Source organism: Parasteatoda tepidariorum, chromosome 5 (genome assembly GCF_982258835.1).
Source record: "Parasteatoda tepidariorum strain Cologne lab strain chromosome 5, Ptep-v5.0, whole genome shotgun sequence".
NCBI lineage: Eukaryota > Metazoa > Arthropoda > Arachnida > Araneae > Theridiidae > Parasteatoda > Parasteatoda tepidariorum.
Window position 1 is genome coordinate 62,070,780 of NC_141759.1, and position 27,323 is coordinate 62,098,102.

General features: G+C 29.5%; 1 protein-coding gene across 4 annotated transcripts in view; it reads right to left on the bottom strand.

Moving 5' to 3' along the window:
• Positions 1-27,323, bottom strand: part of LOC107440440 (protein Obscurin) — a 276,955-nt gene that overhangs the window by 239,635 nt on the left and 9,997 nt on the right. For all 4 annotated transcript variants that reach the window (XM_087164070.1, XM_087164068.1, XM_087164071.1 and 1 more), the window contains exons 2-4: positions 21,930-22,006; positions 9,735-9,929; positions 6,451-6,674 (exon numbers count right to left, since the gene is read on the bottom strand). In XM_087164070.1, the coding sequence (XP_087020196.1) occupies positions 6,451-6,674; positions 9,735-9,929; positions 21,930-21,966 (456 nt within the window). In that variant the 5' untranslated portion in view covers positions 21,967-22,006. The remainder of the gene's footprint in view (positions 1-6,450; positions 6,675-9,734; positions 9,930-21,929; positions 22,007-27,323) is intronic.

A 27,323-nucleotide genomic window follows, 5' to 3' on the forward strand; every position in this document is an offset into this window, starting at 1 on the left:
TCACTTTAAAATAATTTTGGGAAATGGGATTGGCAGGGGATAAAAAGGAGGCGTGGTCGAAATTCTTCGGGTTGATAAGTTCAAGACCAGGATTGGTTACTTGGTGTTTCATTCTGTGGATGAGAATAGGACGTCATAGGTGTATTAAAAAAAAGAGAAAAAAAAACAAGCACAGGCAAAAGAAAGAATTCAAGTTGATAGAGAAAGTTATGTTAAAATACTATACCTGCTATCCAACAGCTCTGGGTATGATTTAACCCTTTGCACTCGAAGGGTGTCTCTAAAGCACCAGCTACCTACAATTACCTACTACTCTAAATGTTAAAATGTTTGCATCTTAATGTTAATTTATTACTTTCTATAGTAGTTTTTAGGTATTATATGGTCATGCTTGCCAACTACCTATCTTTTTAAAAAATATTTTATGGAGTGATAGACAATAAAAAAAACCAAAGCTTTCAGAATTTTCGGTAATTTTGCCAACGTTTCAAAAGCTTCACCACGAGAGCTGGATTCATTGGTTCAACATACATTTGCAGGTCTGTGTGCTCAATTTAGGCTTATAAACCTTTGTCAAACAGAAGGACAGATAGCATAGCACAAAGATACATCCAGAATAACAGCGGGATTCGAACCCGCTACCTCCACGCTTTGCACAGCGTTTGGCGGGAGATACCGCTCGGCCAGGGCGGCCCCGAGAGAGCTGGACGACGATCAACGGACTGTTATTGGCAAGATACATGTCCGCGTAAGCGTGCGCTAGACACTTAATCTGCGATTTGCCCTAAGGCAACTGGTACTGTAAGCATAGATAAATTGGAAGGAAATCAAGGCAGTTGGCCGCTGAATAGCGTGCTGCAATATGCTGATCAAATCATGATTAGCCGAGAAAGCTGGAACACTGTGGCATTGCAAATGAACTTTCAAATCATTTATATGTAGTGGTGTGGAAAATAAGTTTAAATGAATAAAAAAAATAATGCATTAAAACATAAACTTAGCTACCACTAGAATAAATTTTTACAAGAAGCGTAAAAGTCAGTAGCCTTGAAATGGTAGGTATCAATTTGCTTACACATTCGAACTATTTGATATTTAAACCTAATGTTAAGCTCAACACCCCCCTTCCTTCCCTTCCTCCAATTTTAATTCTACTGAGATGAAAGAGCAGATATCCTGAATTGAATAGAAGCTCTGTAACATTTTGATTAGTTAGTAAATGGTAGGTGTGCAGACAATAAGTTTCATCTTGAAAAATTTTAGTGGTTGCGTACCTTTCATTAGTCATTGAAAATACCCCAAGAACAAAGGGTGAAAACTTTGGTTTATACCGAAATTTATTCTTCAGTTGATACCAAACTCTAAAACTTTCGAACAATATTTTTTACTATACAAATGTTATTCTATTACGTGGTAGAGGATCTCAGAGAATTTATTACTTTTAACACGTAAATTTACTTTTTTCCATTGTCCCTCTTACTCATATGTGGTAGTTATTCTAGCATCATAGGAGATTTTCAGTTTCCTATTAAAAGTGTATGAAAAGATTTATTGGATTTACATACATTTGCACTTTTGTCATAACAGAACGCTAGCACGAAGAAAAATCCAGGGTAACAGTGGGATTCGAACCTGCTACCACTACGTTATGCGTAGTGTTTAGCGGGCGATACCACACGGCCATATATGGTAAGTTATTTTTTATTTAAATACTAATAATTTGAAATATAAGTCATAGTCGTAGTAACAATTAAATAATTAAAAGGATAATAAATAAAAAAAGATAAATTAAATATCTACCACTTTTTAAATTTTTTGTCGCCCGTGACATGCCTATAAGATTTGCACCGTAAAAGTATTTTCCACTGTTACTCACTAAGATAAGCCATGTAGGTATGCATTTTTAATTGAATTTTTAATACCTTGTGTTAGGTTTATACGCATTGTTATTTTTTCTTGGCACTCTTAATAAATAGCACTATTTGGTGTGCTACGATCTCGAAATTTTTTAAAGGGGTTACTAAATAGAAGAAAATTATAAATTTTTGAAATTCTTATATGCCAAAAAAAAATATTCAATTTAAGAGGAATTTAAAAACCTTTGAAATGTTTTTGTAATTCTAAGCAAAAAGTTAATTTAAATATTTTTAATAGCCTTAAAATGTCGGATAACAGAGGAAGGTAGAATAACCTTGAGCTACCAAAATTTAGCGTTTAAAAATAATAAAAAAATTGCGTTAATCAATAATGATATTGAATCTGACAGCAACTAACTATAAATACGAAATTATTGTCGATTAAAAGTTTACTATTGTTGCGGAGTATTTAAAAAATCGATCATTTTAAACCTAACAACAATTAAACAACGTTGCTATCAATAAATTTACTTCACATTCTCAAAAATTGCATCCTTTTTTAAATATTGATATACTATAAAAGTTATAGCATATGGCATCAACTAAAGATATAGTTTAATTTTAGTTTATAAAATTAAAATTATTTTAAACACCACTACACAAATATAATTTAAATTATTAAGATATAACTTTTAATGTAGATTTCAATTTCTACAATGAAGGTTTTCGCAACGTTAAAAAGATTGCTCTTTAAATAGAACAATGGTTAAGAAGTGTTAGAAAATATACAAAAAGTGCGTTAAAGCAAGCTTAGTCTTAAGCATGAAGTTTCAAATACTGAAAAAAATATTATCGAAGTTCTCTTCCTATAATGTGTTGCCATTTTTATATTTTGAATCTTTTTTAAAGTAGCATTTGAAACTTCATGGCTTACTCTAGGCTTGAACTCACTTTTTCTATACTTTAACACGTTCACGCTGGGGTGACCCACCGGTGGGTCCCGCTAGATTGTCTCATCGGGCGGCGCACCGGAGTAAAAACTGGTAACAATAAATTTCATTTTTTAGTTTTTTTCCGGGAATAATAAAAATCCATAACTACCAATTGTTTTTAACGGATGCAATTTTCATATTGAATTGCTTCTTCGCCGTGATAAATTTCCTTACAGTGAATTGTTATTGCTGAGAATAGATTAATTCCTCCCGAATATTATCTAATATTGAAAAAGTTCTTCTACCAGTATTTTCTCTTTTCCCGTACCAGTATTTTCACTTTTCCCGGCGTGAACGTGTTAAATTATACTAGAATGCAAAGTTTCTTGACAATGACGTCACGGCTGGCGGAGGAAGAAGGAGAAATAAGTTCAGTCGTTATATAGAAGAAATATAACTAAATAAAGATACCATTCCGCGATGCGCCGCTCTTAAATTTGAAAATAATAAAATTTTAAGAAAATTATAGCAAATTAACGCTATATATGTGTGGGTTAAGATAACTTATCATATTTCTATTGTGAAATGCGTAATTTACCTCGAAATACAGACATCGCGCCGGGAACTATTTTCTTCGTTTGCCCTCAGCATATTTCTCCATTGTCAAGAAACATTGCAGTTTAGTATAGTGATAGTAGCAAATGATAATTTTAGGCCAAAATCTTCTCCCGTATGGCATCCTCTTAAGATGTGGAAATATTTGTTTTTTTTTTTTAACTTTTTTTAAATAATAATGATTGACATAAAAATCAATTTAAAAATCATGGAAAAAAAATTTTGACTTAAAAATCGAGCTCCAATTTTAATTCTTACCAATATTAAACTGACAAAGCCCGGTCACAAGAAAATGCGTTTTATATATGAAAAACATTAAAATTAAAAAATGATCTTGCATATTTTTTACATATTTATGTACACTAAGTGGAACTTCTAGTGTCGCTTAATAATGCTAAAAATTTTACAAAGTTTATAATATTTTTAAAATTACAATTCTAGACGGCATACAATTCTCAGAGAACAAAAGGTTTATCTGCATCTGTAAAATATTCCTCCGGTTTTCCCAGAAGATACTATTTTTATATTTAAAGTGGTGGCAAAACTTATAGAATCACATTTTATTCTTCATTAAATAAATATGGTTTAAAAAATAATTTTGACAACCATTACAATTGAAAAATTTAAACATGAATATATGTTAAGCTCCCTGATAGTGTTTTTAATTGTTAGTTGAATTTTTACAAAACGCCAACATACAATCAAAATTTCATTTGCTTTACCCTACCATTAGGAAAAAACTTATTTGAAAAGCGTAAAAGTTGGCAGGTATGTACATTGTATATTAAATTAGACAAGAAAATCGTTGTTGCGATAAACCTTCTAATGGTATAATGCTGATAAATAGGTGATTTTCTTTTTAACCACTGTTTATAAGAATAAGAGACAGTTCGGAGTGTGAAAAAAAAAGAAACTTTTTTCAGGAGTTTTTTTTTGTAGATCTTTAAGGATACATTTTATTCCCGCTGCTAAAAATAGAAACTCACAGGTTCAAATTACTGTTTTCTGCTTGCAAATGGTTCATTGCTATCAACAGTGAAGAAGAAGAATTGTACCGAGAATTGTCTTGGCGTCTATTATTTTTCTAACACTTAACGGTGAACATTTTTTCGCTTTAGTTTTTATGCCAAATATTCCTGTTTTAAGAAAGACTGATAAATAACGCTTCTGTCTTAAATAGAGACCTATATTTTATACTTCAGTAGTATTAACTACATTTCATAATTTGAGTTATGCACATATAATTTAATCAAATTAAATAATGAGAACAGGTCTTTATTATCACGCGACCCAACGGGGCCTAGGATCATGCCACAGTGTTTGAAGAGGCACTAAGAGTCTTATAATTTATCTTAACAGTATTATCAATATTTGATGTGCTGATTTCTACGTTTTGTATGACATCATTAGTTTAATTTATTTTTAAATAAATTATGGAACAAAAACTATTCATCTCTTATGCTTATACTATATTTATATGAGTAATATAATCAGAAATAAACCGTTCTTGCCCATTTTCAAAAAACACGATTAGTATTCTGTACAAGATTCATAATTTAGAATTTCTTTATTTCTAAAAGACGTGAGATTTTAAAAAATTTATAGAGATTTTTGTAACATTTTTGATTTTTTTTAAATGAAAGAAATTAAAATCGGTACATTTGTAAGGGAAGTACTGAAACAAGATTTAAGCACTAGGCCCACGTTCAGCATAACAAGGGACCTGAGAACAACTACAATTTACTGCTGAAAACAAATGAAAGCCTTAGTGGTAGTTACGATATTTAATTATGAAAGAGATAATAAATAAATAAAAGAAAATTGAGTTCCTACCACTTTTTACATTTTTCATCGCCTATGGCATCCTAGTTTTTGCTTAGTTTAGTTCATTAATTATTCCATAAACGAAGGTATATATTTCGTGGTATATATATATATATAGTGTCAATTATATATTAAAATTGCATGCAAAATTCTAGCCCAGGAAAAGCTGTAGGTTAACGTTTAAACCAGTTTCACAGAAATTAATTAGGATAGAAAGGTTGCATGCTATCTCATATGGGGAAAAACAACATAAATGCATAGCAATATTTAAAAGCGGGTCTAAAACAAAAGCAATTAAAACTATTGAAAGAAAAAATAACTAAGAAATAACAAAAATAACTAAGACATGCTATATTCAAGCGAGTTATATTCTACAACGTGAATATCAATTACTAAATGAAGAGCTTAGTGGAAGATCAGGTAAATGACGGTTTCATGTGTATTTTTAAATCAAGGAAAATAACATAAAGTGGTTGCATCAATACGGGTATGTTAAATATAAAAATAAAAATAAAATTCATTTTAATTTTGTCATAGCAAATCCACATTTGTTTTGAGTATTCTTCTGTGTTTTTTATTTCAAATAACGTAGGGATACATAAAATAAGGCATATAGGTTATTAATCTTCCAATAAATCTATGATAAAATAGTTCGGTTACTTCTTTTTTTTCCCTCTTTCCCTGATTATAACTTCTCTGAAAACATCAGTTAACTGGTTAATCCAGTAAGCTCATCGCCATTTTGTGTTTCAAAGATTTAAATAATATTCTGGGTACGAAAACTTTTCTTAATATTATGTAATTTCAAATCAGTTCTGTTTGCTGTTGTAAGATATTGCTAATTATATATAGTTTTTCGAATACTTTTACTATGGATTTATTTATTTATATTTCCCTCTTTTTTTTCTTTTTGTTAAGTATAATATGTTTTGTAATTTTCAGGATGTGAGATTTAAAATGTGTAAAAAGAATTTCACAGTAACTTAAGCCAGAAATAAATAATTGTAATAATAGGCACCTAAGCTCTTATAGTGCAAATAGCGCTTTTTTTTATTGAGAAGTCATTATCAAGAGTAATTCGGTTACTAATTACTGATATTTTAAATAGCCTGGCAACGTAAGAGTACTTTTAACTCAACAAGACAAACGAACTAATTACTCAGATCTGTGTCTTAGCTGCATTTTCAAACTTTATAAATTAAAATTTAAGTGAACTAACTCACTTTTTCTTCGCTGATTTCTGAGGAAATGGATTCTGATTTGGCAATAGACTTCTTCTCCGAGCTTATCTCGCTCTTGGAGACGCTTACTTCTTCTTTTGTGGAAGACATGGAGATGCTGGACTCCTGAACATCAAGAGAAGATGACATCTCCAGTTTTTTAGAAGAGAAACTATCTTCACTTTGCATAAGAGAAGAACTCTTCTCCATTGACGACATTTTTAAACCTGAAATTAAGATTTCAATGCAATATTCATTTGACTATTTACATAATTGGAACTACATAAATTTAGGAAAACAAAGATTCCCTTTTAGACCTAACCTACACGATCGGGCGGGTTGTTTATAAAGCCAATTTGTACATAATAATAAGATATTCATTTTAAAGTAAATTTAAACTGAGGAAAAATGCTCTGCACTCATAGCTACCATGTTATTGTTGCTGTTTCAAATGGCACTTGAACAAGTGAAGCTCGCCAAGCATTACCGAATTAAGTCAGGAAGGTGAGATTTTCGCTTGCCAAGAGAGCACCGCATGGGTGAAAGTACATTTTATGTCAGAACCCCATGGATGAATGGCAGCAATTCTCGTTCGTGAGGTCACTTCCTCAAGATCCACATAGATCGGAAGGGATAGGAAATTTTCTCCCGATTCTTGTGCCCATGGTACTGCTCAGTGATAGACCACAGGACTTTCAATTGTGCAGATTTCACGAGCACGTCTATTGCATGTATGGCACGTCTATCGCATAGGTGGAGTCGAGGATCGATCTCCAGCCCCTCCGGACCGGAGTGCGATTCTCTAACCACTGGGTTACCACAGCCCATAGCTACCATTACAAGCATAAAATTAGAGTTTAAATTTTATAATGCATTCTAGAGCGCAAGGATTATTTTTAAATTATTAGATTCATAACAGAATTACTTTCCTAGAACATATGTTTTGAGCAAATAAATATACACGAAGAATAAGTGCTTTCAAATTGTATTGAGTCTTAAAGAGTTACCGTTAAAAAAAAAAAGACTTAAGTTGATAGAAAATGAAAATTGATGTCTTGTTTTTGTAACTAAACGCTCCTTAAATGATGTAAAATGTTAAGATTTGCTTTGGCGTGAAATTTCACTTATTCTTGTGTAAAGATGTTTTACTAATGAAAGGGTAAAAAAATATTCTTTTCTCATATTTTCTAGAATGCATAATTAAAAACAATAGAATGTATAAAAAAAATCTTGATTTTATTTTTTATTGATGATTTTTTTTATAAAACCATTCATTTATTGGCAAACAAGTATTTAGTCAATATTTTTTTTTCTACGAAATAAGAAACAAAACTAAGGAATTGAGCTGAAAAAAGAAAATTATTCCCAGTTCACACGAGATTGTGTGTTGAATATTTCACTTAAATTGTTCCATTAATTTCCTAAGTATCATGTTAGTCCGTTTTTTAAAATGTCGGTTCGAGATATTCCTTTTAAAATTATAACAGAGTATTATTTTATAAATATATCAATGACAATCAACATAATAGTTCTGTGTTAGTATTGCAATTTTAAAGAAATTTTTAATTTTGAACAAATATTCTTAAAAATTTGGAGTGAATTTTTTAAAAAAATATATTAAATAATACTATATGTACTTAGTAATTAAAATGTCTTTTTTAATAGCTATAAAGATTGGTCACTCAATTATTTCATTCTTAAAATTTATCTTAAAGACTTATCTTTTCGTGTACCATGTACATTTATTTATTTGAATGATACTGGTACATCAAAATTTTATTTTTGTTCTGTTTTCTCTTGAATGAGATTTTTGTACGGAGCACAGTTATTTCCGCATCTCTGATTTCTAACCTGTAATTGGTTTAACACTGAAAGCAACAGTTTTTGTGTAATTTAATGATACACTAACAAGGATTTTTGGAAATCACTCGCGTGAATACTAAGTGTCCCGACTTCTCTGTTACGTAAGAAGTGGTAGAAAGAAGGAGAATATGAACTTTTGTTTATAATGGGGTACATAAAGTCATATTTTCTTCTTTTTTTGTTGTCTGTTATTGTTATTTTCAAAGTAACAGTAGTAATGTATATATATATAAAACTATACGTTTTTTTTTTAAATTGTACTTTCAGACAAGAAACAAATGAGCCAAACTAAAAATTCTAAAAATAACATTTTGAAAGAAATTTGTACCTTTCCGAGCAAAACTATTTTCAAATTTGAAATCTCCGCACTCGAATTAGGTAAGGTAAAGGCAGCAAAAATTTGCTCCTTAAACGCGTTTATTTAAACAATGCTAAATGTTGATAATATGTATTTTAAAATAGTTCAGATTATTTTTAATAGCCATTACCATAGCTTTCAACTTCAAACAGTAGATTTTAATGATGGTGAGCTGAAGCAAAACTATGTAATGTAATCTAAGTCTACTATTATCATAGTAAATTATGATTTGTATAAATCATTGATGAACATAAATAGCACTATTTCCAAAAGCTTTGTTTACTCTTTCACCAAATTTCTTAAGGGCTTTGACCCAATTCTTCATGAAGTTCTGATTAGATCTATGTTTCCCATGGTTTCATTAAAAAAATATTTGATTTAATAACTATCAACTCAATAAAAAAAGTACCTGATGAAGTGTCTCGTGCGTCGTCCATAATAGCTAAATCAAAATCAATCTTTCAGTGAAAATAATCAATGAAGTTACCAAATCAGTGAAGATATTTCTAAGTTATGTAATGTAATCTAAGTCTATTATTATTATAGTATATTGTGAATTGTATAAACCATTGATGAATACAAATCTCATCATTTCCAAATGCTTTTATTGTTCTTACACCGAATTTATTAAAGGCTTTGACCTAAGGTTTCTCAGAGCTCTGATTTGATTTATATTTCCCATAGTTTCATAAAAAAAAGATTTCTTTAATTTAATAACTTTCAGCACATTAATAAAAGTACCTGATGAAGTGTCTCGTGCGTTGTCCATAATAGCTAAATCAAAATCAATCTTGCAGTGAAGATAATCAATGAAGTTACCAAATCAGTGAAGATATTTCTAAGTTATGTAATGTAATCTAAATCTATTATTATTATAGTATATTGTGATTTGTATAAGCCATTGATGAACACAAATCTCATAATTTCCAAATGCTGTTATTGTTCTTATACCGAATTTATTAAAGGCTTTGACCTAAGGTTGCCTAGAGCTCTGATTTGATTCCTGTTTCCCATGACTTCCTTTAAAAAGTGTATTTAATAACTTTCAACACAGTAATAAAAGTACCTGATAAACTGTCTCGTGCGTCGTCCATGATAGCTAAATCAGAATCAATCTTGCTAACCAGCGAAGATATTCCGGAGTCGGTTCCACCGATCGAAGATGAGGTGATGCTGCTGCTTTTAATCGAAGATTCCATTTTGCTGCTAACAGAGCTGGAAGAGATGCTCGTCTTGCTATAGGATTCTTCGACGGACATCTCTGAAAATATAACAGATATAACTATGTTGATGTAGGATAACCTGTTAACATTTCCGAGCTTACTAAACCATAATATCATTCAATTCTCCTGTAATTTCAATATGGTGTAAAGCTGAACCAGAATATTGTGTTTCTTAAACTTGATTACTCTTCTCCTACATGAAATGAAACACGGTTTAATTTAACAGCTTATTTAGGTTGTACTAAACTTGAACGATGTTATTGTTCAATTTTGCAACGTTGCAATTGTACAACGATATTGTGGTTCAATGCTGAACCGATCTTTCTCAAAATGTAATCTGCGCAAAGTATTCAGAAAGCATCTGTAGTATCTGATAGACACTCTATTACCTTATTAAAATATACACATGTATAATACATTCTGTATACAATAACCATACCATTTAATTACCATTTGTATTTAAAACTTCAGCTTATAACAAAACTATTACTCTTGGATCAAATGTTTAATTATTTTCATTTTATTCATTATTTTTTATCATAGCTATCGAAATTAGTATATATTTTCTAAAACTAGCATGTGTTTTCCAGAAATTGTGCTTACTGAGATTTTTTTGCGAGAGGGACTATTAATATCACACTAACAATGCATTCAGGAAAATGTTCATGCAAGAAATACAGGAAAACGGTCCTTAAGCTAATAAATTTCATAATCTACTCGTATATTTTTTAATCTATTATTTATATTAACCAGATTAACAAGGACAAAACCTGGCTAGAATGTGTAATTCATTAGTAGATTAACCCTTGTTTGGTATTTCTTCGTTACTAAGGTTCAGTATTTACAGCTAAACTCTACCCGGATGTTTTTTTCTTTCATTTTAATATTGAAGTTCATTGTTCTGTATTTCATAAACTGCATTCTTATATTTTAAAACTAAAGTGATAGCCAACGCTAGAGAATTTTATATGAGTCTAAACATATGTCTTACCGGCTTTCCAAAACTGTGATGTTTACGACAAAACTGAAAGTTGCATTTTCACAGCAGTAGTCTTAAATGGATTAAGCGATTGAAACATATTTATTTGTCGCATAATTTAATTGCATTAGAATAGGTGTCAATTTTCAACTTGGTTAGTAATAAAGGATAAAAATAGGCGTACTGAAAGGTAGTCTTGTTTCATTAAATTCTTTAATTGCAAAGGCATTAGGGTCTCAATGAATTTTTATTCTTCCACGTAAAAAGTTTAGTGTTTATTACACTTGCAAATTAAGCAATTTTTAAGTAATAAAGGTAACTAACCAATGTTAAGTAATTAAGCAATCTTGAATTAATAAAAGGTGAACTAGGTGTACTGAAAGGTAGTCTTGTTTCATTAAAAACAACTTAAATAAGTTAATTTGTTTTAATTTTATTTTTTCATGAGAAGAATATTATCTATCTATGATTTGTAAAAAGGCTGCCAATTTTCTTAATGTAACGAAATTCCAATAAAAAGTTTACATTAAATATTTGTTATAATTGTATTTTAAAATTTAAAAAAAATATCATTTGGTATTCCCATTTATTCAAAATTGACAAACCTAAAAATATATTTTAAAAAAATAATACTTATCTAAATAGTTCTGAACTTTTTTTTATTTAATTCAAGATTTAGTTATCTTCTTTTATGTTTTTGATTCTCCCAATTTCAGATTTTGACATCACTTGGATTAAAAAAAAATTTTAAATAATACATTTCTCGAGCATGTCATGTTTTTGTGTCAAGTGTGCAATTTACGTACTTCAGAATTTCTTTCAAAACTGTGCCAGGAGTTTAAGTGCCATTTATTTTAAGAAATAATTACATTTAAATAATTATTCAACTACGTCATTTCTAAACACGTTGTAGTCTTGTTCTGAAAATTCCAGACAGTTGAAATCCCATTACACCTAAGCGCCAGGTAGTCAGAATGATCGGGAGAAACCGTTTTGAGATCGCTATGCTAAATAAAGCTTGACTCGCGATGCCATTCGACAAAAAAAAATTTCCTAAAAAATTACTGGCAAGTCTCTGTGTTAGCAAAGAAAGAAGAGACTCGTAGAGAACGCGACGCCTGATACGGTTCAAGCTATATTTAGACTATTAGCTGTCCCTTGAACGAAGTATGCATGTGTGTTTACCAAGTGAATCATTATCAATTTCTATTTTTCATACATCAAATTTCCTACGACTTAAAGTACAAAGCATTGCGAGCAATCAGCATCAAAACTTTCGTTAATTAAAACATTTGAAATAAGGGATTTGAAAAGATTTATAATTACATCAATAAATCCTTAATTTGTAATGATCTGTAATTCTTTCAAATTTCAACCTTTCACTGAACAATCAAATAAGTTTACAGACTTATGTATATTTATTTGAAACAAGAGATTTGAAAAGATTTATAATTAGATCAATAAATCCTTAATTTGCAATGATCTGTAATTCTTTCAAATTTCAACCTTTCACTGAACGTTCATTAATCAAATAAGTTTACAGACTTATGTATATTTATCATGAGATTTATTGAGATAGTAATCTATAAAGAAAAAAATAGTAGTTGATATAATTAATCTATATAAGAATCGATAATGAAGAAAATAATGACAATCTATCAGAATTTTATGGATTGTAGATTTTACTCAAGTTTGAAAAAACTATCGATTCTTCCAGAAATTTTAATTTAATTTTTAAAGTGACCGTGAAACTTATGCTTTTTTTATTGTATTCTGGAATTTAAAAATTTAATTTTGAATAATTTTAACCATTGATACATGTGAATAAGTTAAGCGTTATATACAATTACATGATATAGTACGATGCAGGGTTGCCAACTTTATACATTTTGGGGGGAATTTCTTCGAATGATTACCAAATTTATGTATGATACCTTGTTTTGTAAATTTTATTTAAAGTCTTTTTTTTCTGCACCACTACATGTAAATGATTCAAAAGTTCATAGGAAAATCCCCTTTATTCCTAATTCCCGCGGGGAGAAGCTTATAAAATGGCAAAATTACCTAAAATTCTGAAAGCTATAGTTTTTAATTGTCCACCACTCTATAAATATTTTGCAGTTAGCTTGTAGTTCTGATGTAACGGAGAAAAGAGAACACTGGTAGTAAAACAATTTCAATAATAGATAATTTTCGGGAGGAGTAAATCTATTCTTAACAATAAACAATTCATTACTATTAATTTATTCTTGGGGAAGAAGCAATTCAATATCTAAATTGCGTCCGTTAAAAAAAATTGGGTAGTTATGGATACTTTATTATTCACAAAAAAAAGCGAAAAATGAAACTTATTTGGTACCAGTTTTTACTCTTTACCGTCTTGATATATATTAACTTTCAGCGTTGTTCCGAATATGGTAAACTCAAGTCTTCTACTCACGGGGAGCTCCCCATCCCAAAGATGATTTTCACTTCAAAACTAAACATTTGCTTCTTTAAGGACTTGATTTGTTGTTACAACTTCAGAGATATTTAGGACCTCCTAGAACAAGGATGGCGAACCAGTGGCCCGCGTGCCACTTATGGCACGTGACACAATATTTTGGGCGCGCCACCGATTACAAAGTTTACTTATATTAACAATTCAATTAAAATTCACAAAAAAAGAACAATTAATGCCAAAAAAGCAATTAATAACCACAAAAAAAAACAAGCGAGCAATAAATAACTAGCAAAGAAATTAACAGTTCTGCTTAAACTAACATCTTATAACCCTAATATAAGTTATTTGTCATTTAATCTGAAACAACAGAAGTCACACTGAGGTTACTTAAAGTTGAATTACGCGTATAACTGGGACATTGTAAAAGTTGAGAATTGCATTTTTTCGTTGTAAATAGAGTTTTGTGTTGATAAAATTTAGTATTATTATTTACCCAATAATTACGAAGTCAAAACTATTTGTCGGCACGTCTATGACCTCATTGAAATATATTTTAGAAAAAATGGCAGGTTGGTGCATGAAGGTTCACCACCCCTGTCCTAGAATACGACAAAACAGAATCGGTTAGTGGCGCTTAGCGCCAAACGCCGAGATAACCCCGATATCCAGCATCCAGTTCCGAATATGGTGTTTACAAGTACTGCCTAAACTTTAAAAAATTTAAACTGCCTTTTCAATTTTGATATCACTATCACTTAAAAAAATTTAGCAAGTATGAGTTTTAAGAGCAGAGAAGGGCAAATCTTCACTAATTAAAAAGTGTTTTGAAAAGACTTAAAATTCGATCTATCAATTCTTTATTTATCGTGATTTGTCAGTTTTACAAATTTAAATCTTTCACTAAACGCTCATATATCAAGTTTAATAGACTTATATATATTTATCATGATTTATTTTAACATAGTACATCTGAAGTAATCGATAATGAAAGAAAATAATGATAATATTTATCAGTATTATTTGTAGATTTTAATCAGGTTTAAAAGGCTGCCGATTCTATCAAAGATTCCGAATTATTTATATTTAATTTTTTTAACTTATTTCAAATCGTATATTTCCTTTTTTTTCATTCTGGGATTTATAGATTTAATTTAACCGGTTAACGCCCAGCGTCATATATATAGGACAGTTCCTTTTTTCAAAGACATTCATTGTGTTGAGAAACTTTTTTCAGCATTTTCATTTATCTGGGTGAATTAAAAGATTCTCAGATACCACAATGATTTAGTTATTTTTTATTAGATCTAGAATTATAAGGAGCAAGTACTTTTTGATCTATCAATGACTTTTTGAATGTCCTAACAGTAGAAAAACAATTAATTTCGATAATATATTATACCACTTTTTCCATAAAACCACTTTTTGTATCATTTCAATAAATAAATTCGGGACAAAACGGGTTAAAATAATTTTAACCACAGAGATACATGACATTGCTAATCGGAAAACAAAATTACATGATATTGTACGATGCAAGACTGCCAACTTTCAACTCTTTATAGGAAAATTTCTTCTAGTGGTAGCCAAGTTTATATTTTAATGTATGGTTCTTTGTTTATAAATTTGATTTAAAGTTATTTTTCGCACTACTACTGTTTAACAAGTTTGAAAAGATGCAATTTTTTTTATTTGAAAGACAGCCACCTCTTCAGTCTATAGTTATGAATGCAATACTTTTTATTGTTTATTCTGTTTTATATTTCCATTTAATAAATGCGAGGATAATGTTTCATTTTGAATTATTATGATTAATATGGAGCTTACTCAGATTATGATATAATTGTTATTGCTGCAAAAAATGTCTGATGCAAAAGTAAGAAGGTAATCAAGAACAGGAAACAAAACCAAAAAGGGGGGTAGTTTCTCTGGTTCAGGAATCTGTAGTTAGCTTTACAAGACAAGCTTATTTAATGCATATTTTAGAGAAATGAAGGCTTTAATATAACTCCTTACATGAATCATTAATTAATTGAAATTTATAGAATAAAATAAAATGCTCTTCTCGACATTTGACATAGTTTAGAGAAAACGAGAATCGATCATATGCAGCCAAATTTGAAAAAAGCATCTAGGGATTGAGCTCTTTCCTTGGACTACAACTAAAAAGACAAAGTAGTTGAGACAAATATTGAAACAACTTCATTGAGTTAAAAAAAAATACTTGAACAAAATTAATCCACTTATAATTAAACAGTGAGGGAAAAAATCCGGAAACTTCCCTTGGTCAGACTGATTCCAGTAGAACACTATCCTTTGAAACATTAAAGTGGTTTTATTAACATGGTGGGGAAAAAATTTCATCGAGTCATTTATGGCACCCACTAAAAAATTGCTCATTTTTCGCTAAAGAATTCGAACTGTTGGTTATATAATCACAAATCTAGATTCATTTTATAGAAATTGTTTTTAATTTATTATTTTGTAATTAAAACTTCATTGTAATATGAATAGATCCAAAGATGCAAGGGCTTTTTGATAATTCTTCCAGCAAAAATTAATTTTTTGACTATTGGTTAAAAGTCTGTGTAACTTTCGTTTCTTATGACCACCCTAGAGATATGACCACCATTTAATACTTTAAATATTTTATGTCAGCACCATAATCAGTTAAGAGCCCCACCGAGTCGATCACCATCAAAATCGGAAACGACAATTTTGGGTCGCATTACAGGGTTTTCATTTAGTTTAGCAAATATATAAAAATAACGTATCGTGATGGTTACAATTGTAATAATAATATATGGTTTGTCTCCATTTTGTTACCATAATTGCCTTTTCTGTACCAAAAATGAGCCTCAGTAGGAAAACTTAACACTAGGTTTACGGACTTTTCTTATATACCTATCTCTACGGACACACGTCAATTTGACGTATAAAAGAATTGTGATTCTTATATTTAATAAATTCAATTTAGTAGATTTTTATCCACCACTATTTCTAAATAATTCGCAGGCTTATATAATTCACCACTTTTCATTTGCAAAATTTACTTAGTAGTTATTTACCGATTTTTTTAATTATTTTCGCGTGTCCGGAGCAGTTGGCATCTCTGCACTTAGAAACCAATGTATATGTATACTATAAGAAAAAAAATGAAGATATATATTTATGAAATATTCTAGTATTTTATGTTTCAATACTCGAACTAAGCAACTGAAACCTTCAAAATCTGACACTCTGACATCAATTCACATTCTACGTTTGTTCTTTTCATTATTGCTTATCGGCATACCCTCCAACTGCTACGGAATTTCCGTAGTTTCAGAAATCTTCTTTTCAGACGGTAGCAAAATTAATGTCTTAATATTTAAAAAAAATTAATTTTAGTGTAACTTGTCCACTATTACTTATAAAAGTGCAGGCCATATGGCTAGATTCTTAAGTTCTGATAAAAGTTTTATGAGAGATCCATTTGCTTTAAAAATTTCTACTTTGGTTCGCTACCACTAGAAAGAATTATTTTCAAAATCCTCATAAGTTGGAGGGTACGCTTATCGGCAACAGTTGTTTATCACTTGTTTTATTTGAGATAACGAATCGAAGTATTGTCGGTACATTCCTATTTATTATTGATGTGATAATTGCTTGTTTACTTAAACTTTAGTCTAAATTATGATCGCGTCAAATTGACGCATATCCGTAGAAATAGGTATACCACATAGAGAATTTCAATATTTCAACGCTTTTGAGGTAAATAGCATTTAATATATATTTACTTCGATCAATGGTTAAAAGTCATTACAAGAGATAAAATAAAAATTCAAACGGGTTTTATAATTTTCCTTACAAAAGTCGAAATCCGTCAAAATGACGTGTCCCGTAAGCCTAGTGTTAAGTTACTATAAAACTTTAACCTCAAGATTTTAAAAATTTTAACTTAAATATTACGAAATTTATGCTACTGAAATAAACATTTAAGTTTAAAACAAAAGTTTGTAAAATGAAAATTTATGATTGTACTGAATAACAAGTGAAAAAATGTATGTCTTTAAACCAAATAATAAATTACTCACTAGCTAAAATTTTTACTCAAACTGGAACCGTTGAATATATACATTCTAACCAACAATTTCAGTTTTCCTCACTTAGGTTCTATTTATAAATTTAAAAGAAAGTTATTTTTGAGTGCCAGCTTTACCTATTTCTTGGAATTTTTATTTTAGTTAATGATTTCAAGTAGTTAACCTACTTCTAAAAATAAATAATAAAAAAATAGTTTATCGGAACATCTACTCCTGTAACAGAATGTTCCCGCACAGTTTCTTAACTCGTTAATGCCAACTTTCCCGCTGTTTTTCATTTTTTTTCCAAACGATAAGGATTGGTAACTAAATTATTTCATTCCTGAAATATATCTCGGATTTATAAGACATTCGTATTTTGTATATATGAGACAGAATTGTATTGTTATAATTGTATGAATTTTTATTTATAAGAATGTATCTCTGATGTTTTGAAACTGACTTGGAAATACAGCTGTTGGGCAAAATTATGGAAACATTTCTATACTTACACTATGTAAACAATTTTTGTTTTAGCGCCAAAAGTTTTTGGAAGATTTTACTTGGCAAAACTGTTGGCACATTTTGAAAGATCATGCTTGAAGCATTTAGAATTGGTGTCATTTTTACCTTTGCAAAATTCGGATCGATCAATATGAGGAGAGGAATCTAATAACTACTTTTTAACTTTAATACCAGCTATTTTGAAATCATTTTATAGCTTTGGATATAAAAATTCTTGTTTAATTATAGTGGTACTGAAAAAGAAAAGAAGCTTTTAACTTTCTACGCTCATTTCAGTGAATGCAAATTTCGCATAGGTAAAGAGAACACTATTTTCAAAACCTACTAGCATGATCTTTCAACTTGCGCTAACAGTTTTGTCATGAAAAATCTTCCAAAACACATGCTGCTAAAATAATAGAATAAGTGTATCCATATTTTTGTCCAACCAGCAGACATAACCTCCTACACATGAGAACTTCAAGGAAATATTATGTCCTGTGGTAGCGTACGAAAAAAGAAAGATATTTTTAAGGGAAATTTAGACGAAATACCTTTCATTTTAATTTACTACAATATTAAAACCTCTTCTGAAAATCGAAAAATTCCGTAAAAGTTGAACTGTCAATAATTTTTTTCCTATTATTTACTATTCTTATTATATTACGGAAATTGAAAATCATTAGTTTAATATTTAGCTTTTAATAATTAAAATAAAAGTGTTTATTGTAAAAAAAACTATACATTTTAAAAGGCAAAAATTAGTATGTTTATAGTTGGAACATTAATCTGTATAGTAATATCGAACGAAGCACAAACAGACTTTTTAAAGCAAATATATAAATGATAGTCCTTATTTGGTTTAAATAATTATTTAATTAGATACGTTTTAATTAATTTATAAGCAATAATTAAAAATTGCTTAATTTGAAAATGTAATAAACACTAAACTTTTTACATAGAAGAATTAAAATGCATTGAGACCCTAATGTCGTTGCAATTAAAGAATTTAAAATAAAATCTTTAGCGTTCTGTTGATATTGTTTTGTTAGAATGTGGTTTTATTGTTTGAATTTTTAAAATATTACACAATTTATCAAAAATTACCGTTTTGCAATTATTACACAATTTTTGTAAGCTTTAATGAATATTATTCAAATCAATAAATATGTAGTTTTATTTGTCAAATATTACACATACTTATAAATACTTTCCAAATAATTTAATAAATATTTAGTACTATTTAATTGTTATTACATAATTTAATAAATGTACAATTAAGAAAATATAACTCAAATATTACTCAATTAAATAAATATTACACAACTTAACGGATGTTACTTAATTCCATTAATACTACTCAATTTAATAAATATCACTCAATTCAATATATTGGAATTTTTAAAGTCACTGAACATTTCGCTATGACATGAGTCACCCTGCATTACAAGCATCGTACTATGAAATAGTGGAACAATTGCCATATTAGAACAATAGCAGCGCAGTTGCCAACAAACTATTTTTAAAAAAGTATTTTAATTTCTTGAAACCAAACAATACGTTACAGTTTAAATCACATACTAAGAACAATAAACGTTTAAATGGGATTTAAAACTTTCTGTGGAACCTGTTAGCGTTCAACGTCATCATTTAAAGACGGGTCTCTTTTTTTTTTATTCGTTGAACGTGACATTTACCACTTTGTTTGCCATTTTACACTAAACGCTTACAATAAACGATTTCAAAATGAAAAAAAAGCGAAGTTTTCAAATTTATTAGTTAATTATACGCATTAGTTTGTTCGAAAAGTAATTTCGTTTTTTCCCAACAGAAGATATTATCATATTTTTGCTCAACCAACTTCATATTTAAGACGCATAATCATTATACAGGGTGTCCCAAAACGAACGCAGAAACTCTGCACAGCTGGATTCCTCGTTGGGAGAACATAAAAACTGCCCAAAGAAGCGTTCCTGTACGATCCATAGTTTACGAGAAAAATACGAGAAACGAAGTATGACGTCACTGTCGGTGCAAGAGAAAACACTTTATTGAACATATCAACAGCAGTATACTATGCACAATTTAAAGCAGAATATGTGCGGCGAACGTTTAAACATTATCGTCTCGAAAGATATGCAACTCCTACCACAAATAAACTGTTAAATAATTACTTTGATTACCAGTTTTATCTTTTTACCCTGGTTGATACGGTTTTATGCTGGCACGTTTTTGTGACAGTCTGCGCGAAAGGGTTAATTTTTAGTTTTGATTTAACAATTTGTTTTATCTTCTAAAAAGAGAAATGCTTTAGGAAAAATCGTGACAATTGGAGAGAGAAAAGTCCTACTATTATTATATAATTCAAATATCTAAACCGCTTTTTTTTTACTTACTACCCAGCCAACTAATACGCCTTTCTCAAAATATTTTAAATATTATTAGACAATTAAAAACTAAAGCTTTCGGAATTGTTGGTAATTTTGTCAAAATTTTTAAAGCCTCACCACGAAAGAGCGACGAGTTTTTGACTCAGTTACATATAATGATGTGGAAAATAACTTTTAATCAAATTTACAAAACAGAGAACCATACATTAAAATGTAAACCTAACTACCATTAGAAAAAATTTTCCTCAGGAGCGTAAAAAGTTGGCAGATCTGTATTTTATGGTCTCATGCATTTCTGCACTACGCTTTACCTATTCGTTTGTATCAGAGGTTAAAATTATCCTAGAAAAAATTTATAAATCCCAATATGTGATAACAAGAATACATTTGCACACCTGCCAACATTCACTCTTTTCGAGAATGGATTTTCCAAGTGATAGTAAGGCAATTACCGAAAAACTATCTTCCTCAAAAATATATTTATATTTTAATCAGGCTGAAATTCGCTATCGTAAGGACTAATATGCTTTTATATATTGGTTGCAATTATTTATATGTAGTGGTGGTCAAACTGATTTAAAATTATTATTATAATTCAAAAAGTTTAGTGAAATAACATGAATTTCGCTAGCACTTTAAATATGAAAATAAAATCTTCCGGGGAAAACCGGAAGAGTTGGCAGCTATGCATTTGGCTGTCATTATAAAAAATAAATAAAAATCCTCCGCGACTTTTGGAAAAATCGGCAACTTAGTTAGATTGTAAAATTGAGTTTTAAGAACCATTAATAAATATATATTTTTTATTTAGGTAAAAAGGTGATAGTTATCAATTTAAATTAAATTTATTACAAAAATTTAAATACGAAAACGAAAAATCGGACATAAAGCGAAAAGAAAAAATTTATGAAATCTTGGGAATTTAATTGCAAAGATTCGTCTTTTGCTTCCTTCCCTAACAAGACCTTCATAAACTATAGGCAATAAATTGTTATTTAATTACTGTATTTTAAATGATTTAGTGCTTATATTAGTGAAAACAGCATATTAAAGTACTCGAAGTGCAAAGGGTTAATGGTTATCTCGTCTTCTTATTGAGATAAAAGCATAATTTTTTATGTAAAATGTATAAAACAAAATTGTTTTAAAATAATAAAAAAATTAAAAATTATTAAAATACATTTTTAAGATTCTTTGTATTCTGATCTCCCATTAATAAAAAATCATTTCAAAGAAGGTGATCTTTTATTTTCTTGACTGTTATCAAAATTGCGAATTTATGATTTTCTATTAAAACAAAGAAACTAATCATTTTTAATATTTTATGCTCGTTATTTTTGTCCTGAAATAAACATCAATTAACATTATTATTTCGGAATTACGTTTAAAACACTATTAATTCAATCGTCTATATAAACTATTAACTAACTATTAATATTTAGATAAACTGTTTTTTTTTGCCTTTACAGATACAGCCCATCACAGGTACAGTCTCGATATCCAATTAATTAAAATTTAAAAACAAAGTTATGAATCAAATTAATTTAATTTAATTAATTATTAACAACAAATTAACTATTAACAAAAAATTAATTATTAACAAAATTAATTATTAACAAAATAATTATTATCAAATTAGTTATTAACAAAAAAAAGCTTACCTTTGCTGAGAGACATAGATTTAGATGTAATAGACATGTTTCTAAGCAGTATATAGTATTCCCGGTATTAAATGGCCCTAAAAGGTAAATGCAGACATTTAATAACAATAAATATATTTAAAAAATTTTTAAGTATGAAGATCACGCTTGTCTTCCTTCTTAAATGAGATGTATTGCTCATATAAATTTCTAAGAATGAAAATCAAATTTAACATAGCGCGATATCTAGTTCCCCCATCTTAAAGTTCTTTTTTTCGCAAGGACAGTTTGGTCTTGATAGATGACATTTCCGCGGAAGTTTTGGCTCTGCACCTCGACATTTTACTAAACAGACGCATGGAAACTGATAAGCAATTCGCCAGTCTTTAAATTTAGAAGATTTACACGACTTTCTTAAGGTTATGTTAATTTATTTCCGAAATGCTTTTTAGAGACCTGAATCAGAGGAAACCAACCACTACATGAAGAAAAAAAATGAACCAACTGAAAAGAATTTATACAAATCCTAAGAATCTATGGTTAAAAGCATTAGGTGATTAACACTTAAAAGAAGGAGATGCATGCATCGTTCTTCTTTACTTTTGTTATTCAGTTATTCCAAAAATAACTCTGAAGAACATTTTTTCTTCTGTTACATGAGATTTTTTAAAAGATATTATATACTTTCGTACTGCTGGTTTGAAATCTGCATTTGGTTCCTCTCACCAAGCTGCAGTTTCTTTAAATGATATTTTAAGTCCATTTTTTGACGAAATGCTATTGAAACGCTGCATGTAAAAAGAGGAAGCGCCCCTAGAAGCGTATGACGACATTTACAGACTTGAGTTCCTGCGCAATTTTCCTAGAAATTTGTTGCAACAATTATGTGGCCTCCTGTTATGTATAAAGTTTTAAAACGTTTTTGTGTTTTTAATGATAAAAAAAACTGCAACTTGGAGAGAAGAGTGTGATACGAAAATATTTATCAACTGTTTAAAAACTAAATCAATCTTTCAATTGTTATAAAACTAAATTATAACATCAAACATATCAGCTGCGAATGAGTCAATTTTATATTAAAAACTCAACTAAAAGAGGAAACATCATCCTGAAAATTGTACCTTGAAATTACAGGGTTTGGACATAGACATGGAAACATTTCTACACTAACTCTTTGTTAACAATATTTCTTTTAACAGTAAATATTGTGAAAAATTTTACATGACAAAACTGTTAAACAGTTTGCTTAACACGTTCACGCAGGGAAAAGTGAAAATACTGGTAGAAGAACTATTTCAATATTAGATAATATTCGGGAGGAATTAATCTATTCTCAACAATAACAATTCACTGTAAGGAAATTTATCACGGCGAAGAAGCAATTCGATATAAAAATAGCATCCGTTAAAAACAATTGGTAGTTATGGATTTTTATTATTCCCGGAAAAAAACTAAAATATGACATTTATTTGTTACCAGTTTTTACACCGATGTGCCGCCCGATGAGACAATCTAGCGTGACCCACCGATGGGTCACCCCGGCGTGAACGTGTTAAAGGTTTTAGAAATGATGTATTTTTTAGATATGCCAACTACACCAGATTCAACAAAATAATTTTAAAAAAACAGTAGAGAACTACGAACTAAAAATTTTCGAAATTTTCGGTTAATTTTGCAAACATTATACAGGACTCCACCATCACCTCCTATATCAGAAAGCCTCCACATGGTTTTTTATAAGTAGTCTGCACTGACTATTTAACACGTTCACGCCGGGAAAAAGTGAAAATACTGGTACGGGAAAAGAGAAAATACTGGTAGAAGAACTATTTCAATGTTAGATAATATTCGGGAGGAGTTAATCTATTCTCAACAATAACAATTCACTGTAAGGAAATTTATCACGGTGAAGAAGCAATTCAATATAAAAAATTGCATCCGTTAAAAACAATTGGTAGTTATGGATTTTTATTATTCCCGGAAAAAAACTAAAAAATGAAATTTATTGTTACCAGTTTTTATTTACTCCGGTGCGCTGCCAAGATGAGACAATCTAGCGTGACCCACCGGTAGATCACCCAGCCGTGAACGTGTTAAAAAGTGAACCAGTTCTGCGCATGAACCCAAATTCTTTTTTTAAAAGTAACAGGGAGAAATTTGTCATATATATTTGAGAATTCAATTTGTGGTGGTTGACAAGTAAATAGGGCAAACCAATTGTGCTCATAAATTAAAAAAATTTTGGAGATGCTACCACTTCCTTAATTTTCCTAGATTTTCTTTTAAATGGCTCTTTTGTTCACTGGTTAATTTCCATAATGGTCTAAACGGACTATCTATAAAAAAACACTGTGGAGGCTCAACACGGCCTAATTGTTACACAGTGTTATATGACATAAGCCTTTGAATCATTAGAAAAAGAGATGAGTTTAAAAACCATATAAATCGAATTCACTAAAACTAAAAACATACATTAGCACGTTGAATGCTACGCTAATTTTACATGACTTGCCCGTCTGGCCAAATGATAAATAACTACAAACTAAATTTGCAAATATTAGACAGATTTTGCAAGTTTTTTAAAAGGTTTAGCATGATATATCTGTTAAAAGTGGTGAATTATATAAGTTTCGAATTGTTTAGAAATAGTGGTGGATAAAAATCTACTAAATTGAAACCAAGAATCACAATTAATAAACTACCACTTGAAAATATTCATTCACTGTCCGGAGCAAGTTGGCATCTCTGTGTATATAAATAAAACTATTTTTGTGTGTTCTATATTGCATTAATTCCTTCAAACCATTTTAATAACGATAATAATATTAAAAATTTGCTCGAATTATGTGTTTCTAATAATCGTGACTTCGCCGGTCACCGGTGACCCCCGTGGCGCTACGAACAAACTCAGTGCCGGTCACCGGTGATCCCCTTGGCATTCAACGTGTTAAAAGACCACTACTCGAAAATATTTATCCGCTGTCCCGAGCAAGTTGACATCTCTGCTTTTTATCCATGCAAAATTTACCTGATGAGCGTAGGATGTAAAAAGTTGCTTTCCTTTTCCAATGCCACTATAGTTAAATAAGCATTTTTAAATAAATGTTTAAATAATATGCAATAATCTAAAAACTGCTGGTGTTCAAGTTGGAAAAAATTTACTAAATTTCATTTCATATTTTGATCGATTCAAATTATGCTAACTAACAAATTCGGCCTTTCAAATTACGCTAACAACTTAGCCTTGTAATATCTTTCAAAACCTTTAAAGGCAAATTATAATTGCTTACATAAAATTAGTATAGAAATGTTTCCATATTTTCATGGTAGTGTAAAAGGAATCAAACATACCTAATGCCTGTAATGTGGTAAATGAGTTTCAAAAGAACCGTTGTGTAATAATTCTAATGAAAATTGTAAAAAAAATTAAAGCAAATCAGGTTCATAACGTAAGTTTTCAGTTTCATAACTGAATTCGAGTATTTCGGTTTATTTTTTATAATCTATAATTATTATCATTTACAAAGCGCAGAAATCCCATTAATTGAACGACGAAAGCTTTGAAAACGTCATAATGTTCCATTTAATCATAATTTTTTGCTAACCGTGGTGTAATAATTCTTATGAAAACTGTAAAAAAACTAAAGCAAATCAGGCTTATAACGTAAGTTTTCAGTTTCATAACTGAATTCGAGTATTTCGGTTTATTTTTTATAATCTATAATTATTATCATTTACAAAGCGTAAAAATCCAATTAATTGAACGACGAAAGCTTTGAAAACGTCATAATGTTCCATTTAATCATAATTTTTTGTGTACCTTAATAATTAGTAACCACATTAACTGATTTACTACCCTCTTCAGAAATAAACAAAAATAAAATAACATTCAGCCCATGTATCAAGCCCTTCAAAAACAAGTCCCCATTTTCAAGACTTGCCAGGTGTAAATGTAACGAAACAAAAATGATTTGAAATTAAAAAAAACATATAGCTGCCAACGAAAAATAATGGTGATAAACAGAACTAGAAAATCCACTGAAGCCGAGAGAGAAAAAATAAAAGCAGAACAAGAAAAATCATAGTGGCTGAGAGGCAAATCGAGACAAAATGCATGCCCACATCAGTGTTCATGTTTTATCTACGTGTCCATATTTTTGAAGAGCTTGAAACATGTCGACTGTTATTTCATTTCTGTTTATTTCAGAAGCGAATGAAGTTTTCATCCAGGTAATATCTAACCACTTCAGTTTAATTATTTATTATTTCAGTTAATTATTTAGTAGCTATTTAAGAGATTAATTATTTATTATTAAGAGATTAATTATTTATTATTAAGAGATTATTATTTTAATTATTAAATAATTATTTTAAAAATTTAAAAAAAATTAAATTACTGTATTGTACTGCAGTGCTTATATTAGTTCTAAGAGCACTATAAAGTACAAAGGATTAAGTAGTAGAAATAAAAATACCATGCTCCTGCAAACAGGTAATCCTTATAATGAACCACCGTGCTACCATATTTTTTCTTCCTTTTCTTTAAATAAGAAGAACTGTGCTTTTAAAAGGACGCACAAGTGATTTGCATGCGCAAAACCACGTAAAGCAATTTTACGAGCAGTAAAAGTATTGATTTTCATTTGTGCCAATACTTACTGACGTTTTAAATGTATATTTAATTTTTTAACGCAATTAAAAGCATGTTCCCAAAATAATATCTTCAAATTTGCACAATTTAATTTATTTGAATTTTTTTAAAAAAAATATTAGATTATTTTCAGTGGTACGGTGTTTATAAAAAATTATTACGATATAATGTTTTTGATTTAATTTCTAGACTGAATGTAATTCGGAACATCTTCATGATCCAAATAATCGAAACAATCAACAAGAAAAAAAAAGAATAACTTTTGGACGGTAGGTCGGATTTTCATTCTATCAGGTGTTTTGGCGATATCTCAAAGAATTATCTTAGAATTTATGCAACAGTTAAACGAGGCGGAATGTGCTTATTTTGAACAAAAAGCGTACTTTTTTTTGATGAAACATGAAAATTTTTAATGAATTTGATTTAACGCTCAAATGTGTCTACAGAAACGAAATTTTATAATATCCTGACAATTAAGGCTGTCTCTTAAGATAAATAAACATGTTACATAAAAAAATTGAATATTTTCTAATTTTTTTGCACTGGCAAAAGCATCACTCCGGATTCGTGCTGCTTTTAAGTTCATTGTGTAAATTGTGTATTGTTTCTTTCATTGTGTATTGTTTTTTTTTCCTTTCCCTCTTGCCATATAGGCGCTTTCGAATTTTAATAGACTTTTTTTACTAACTTTATTGAGAACTGGATAAATATATTCCATTAGAAAAATTCATTTGACTTCAAAAAATATTAAAAATAGGATGCAA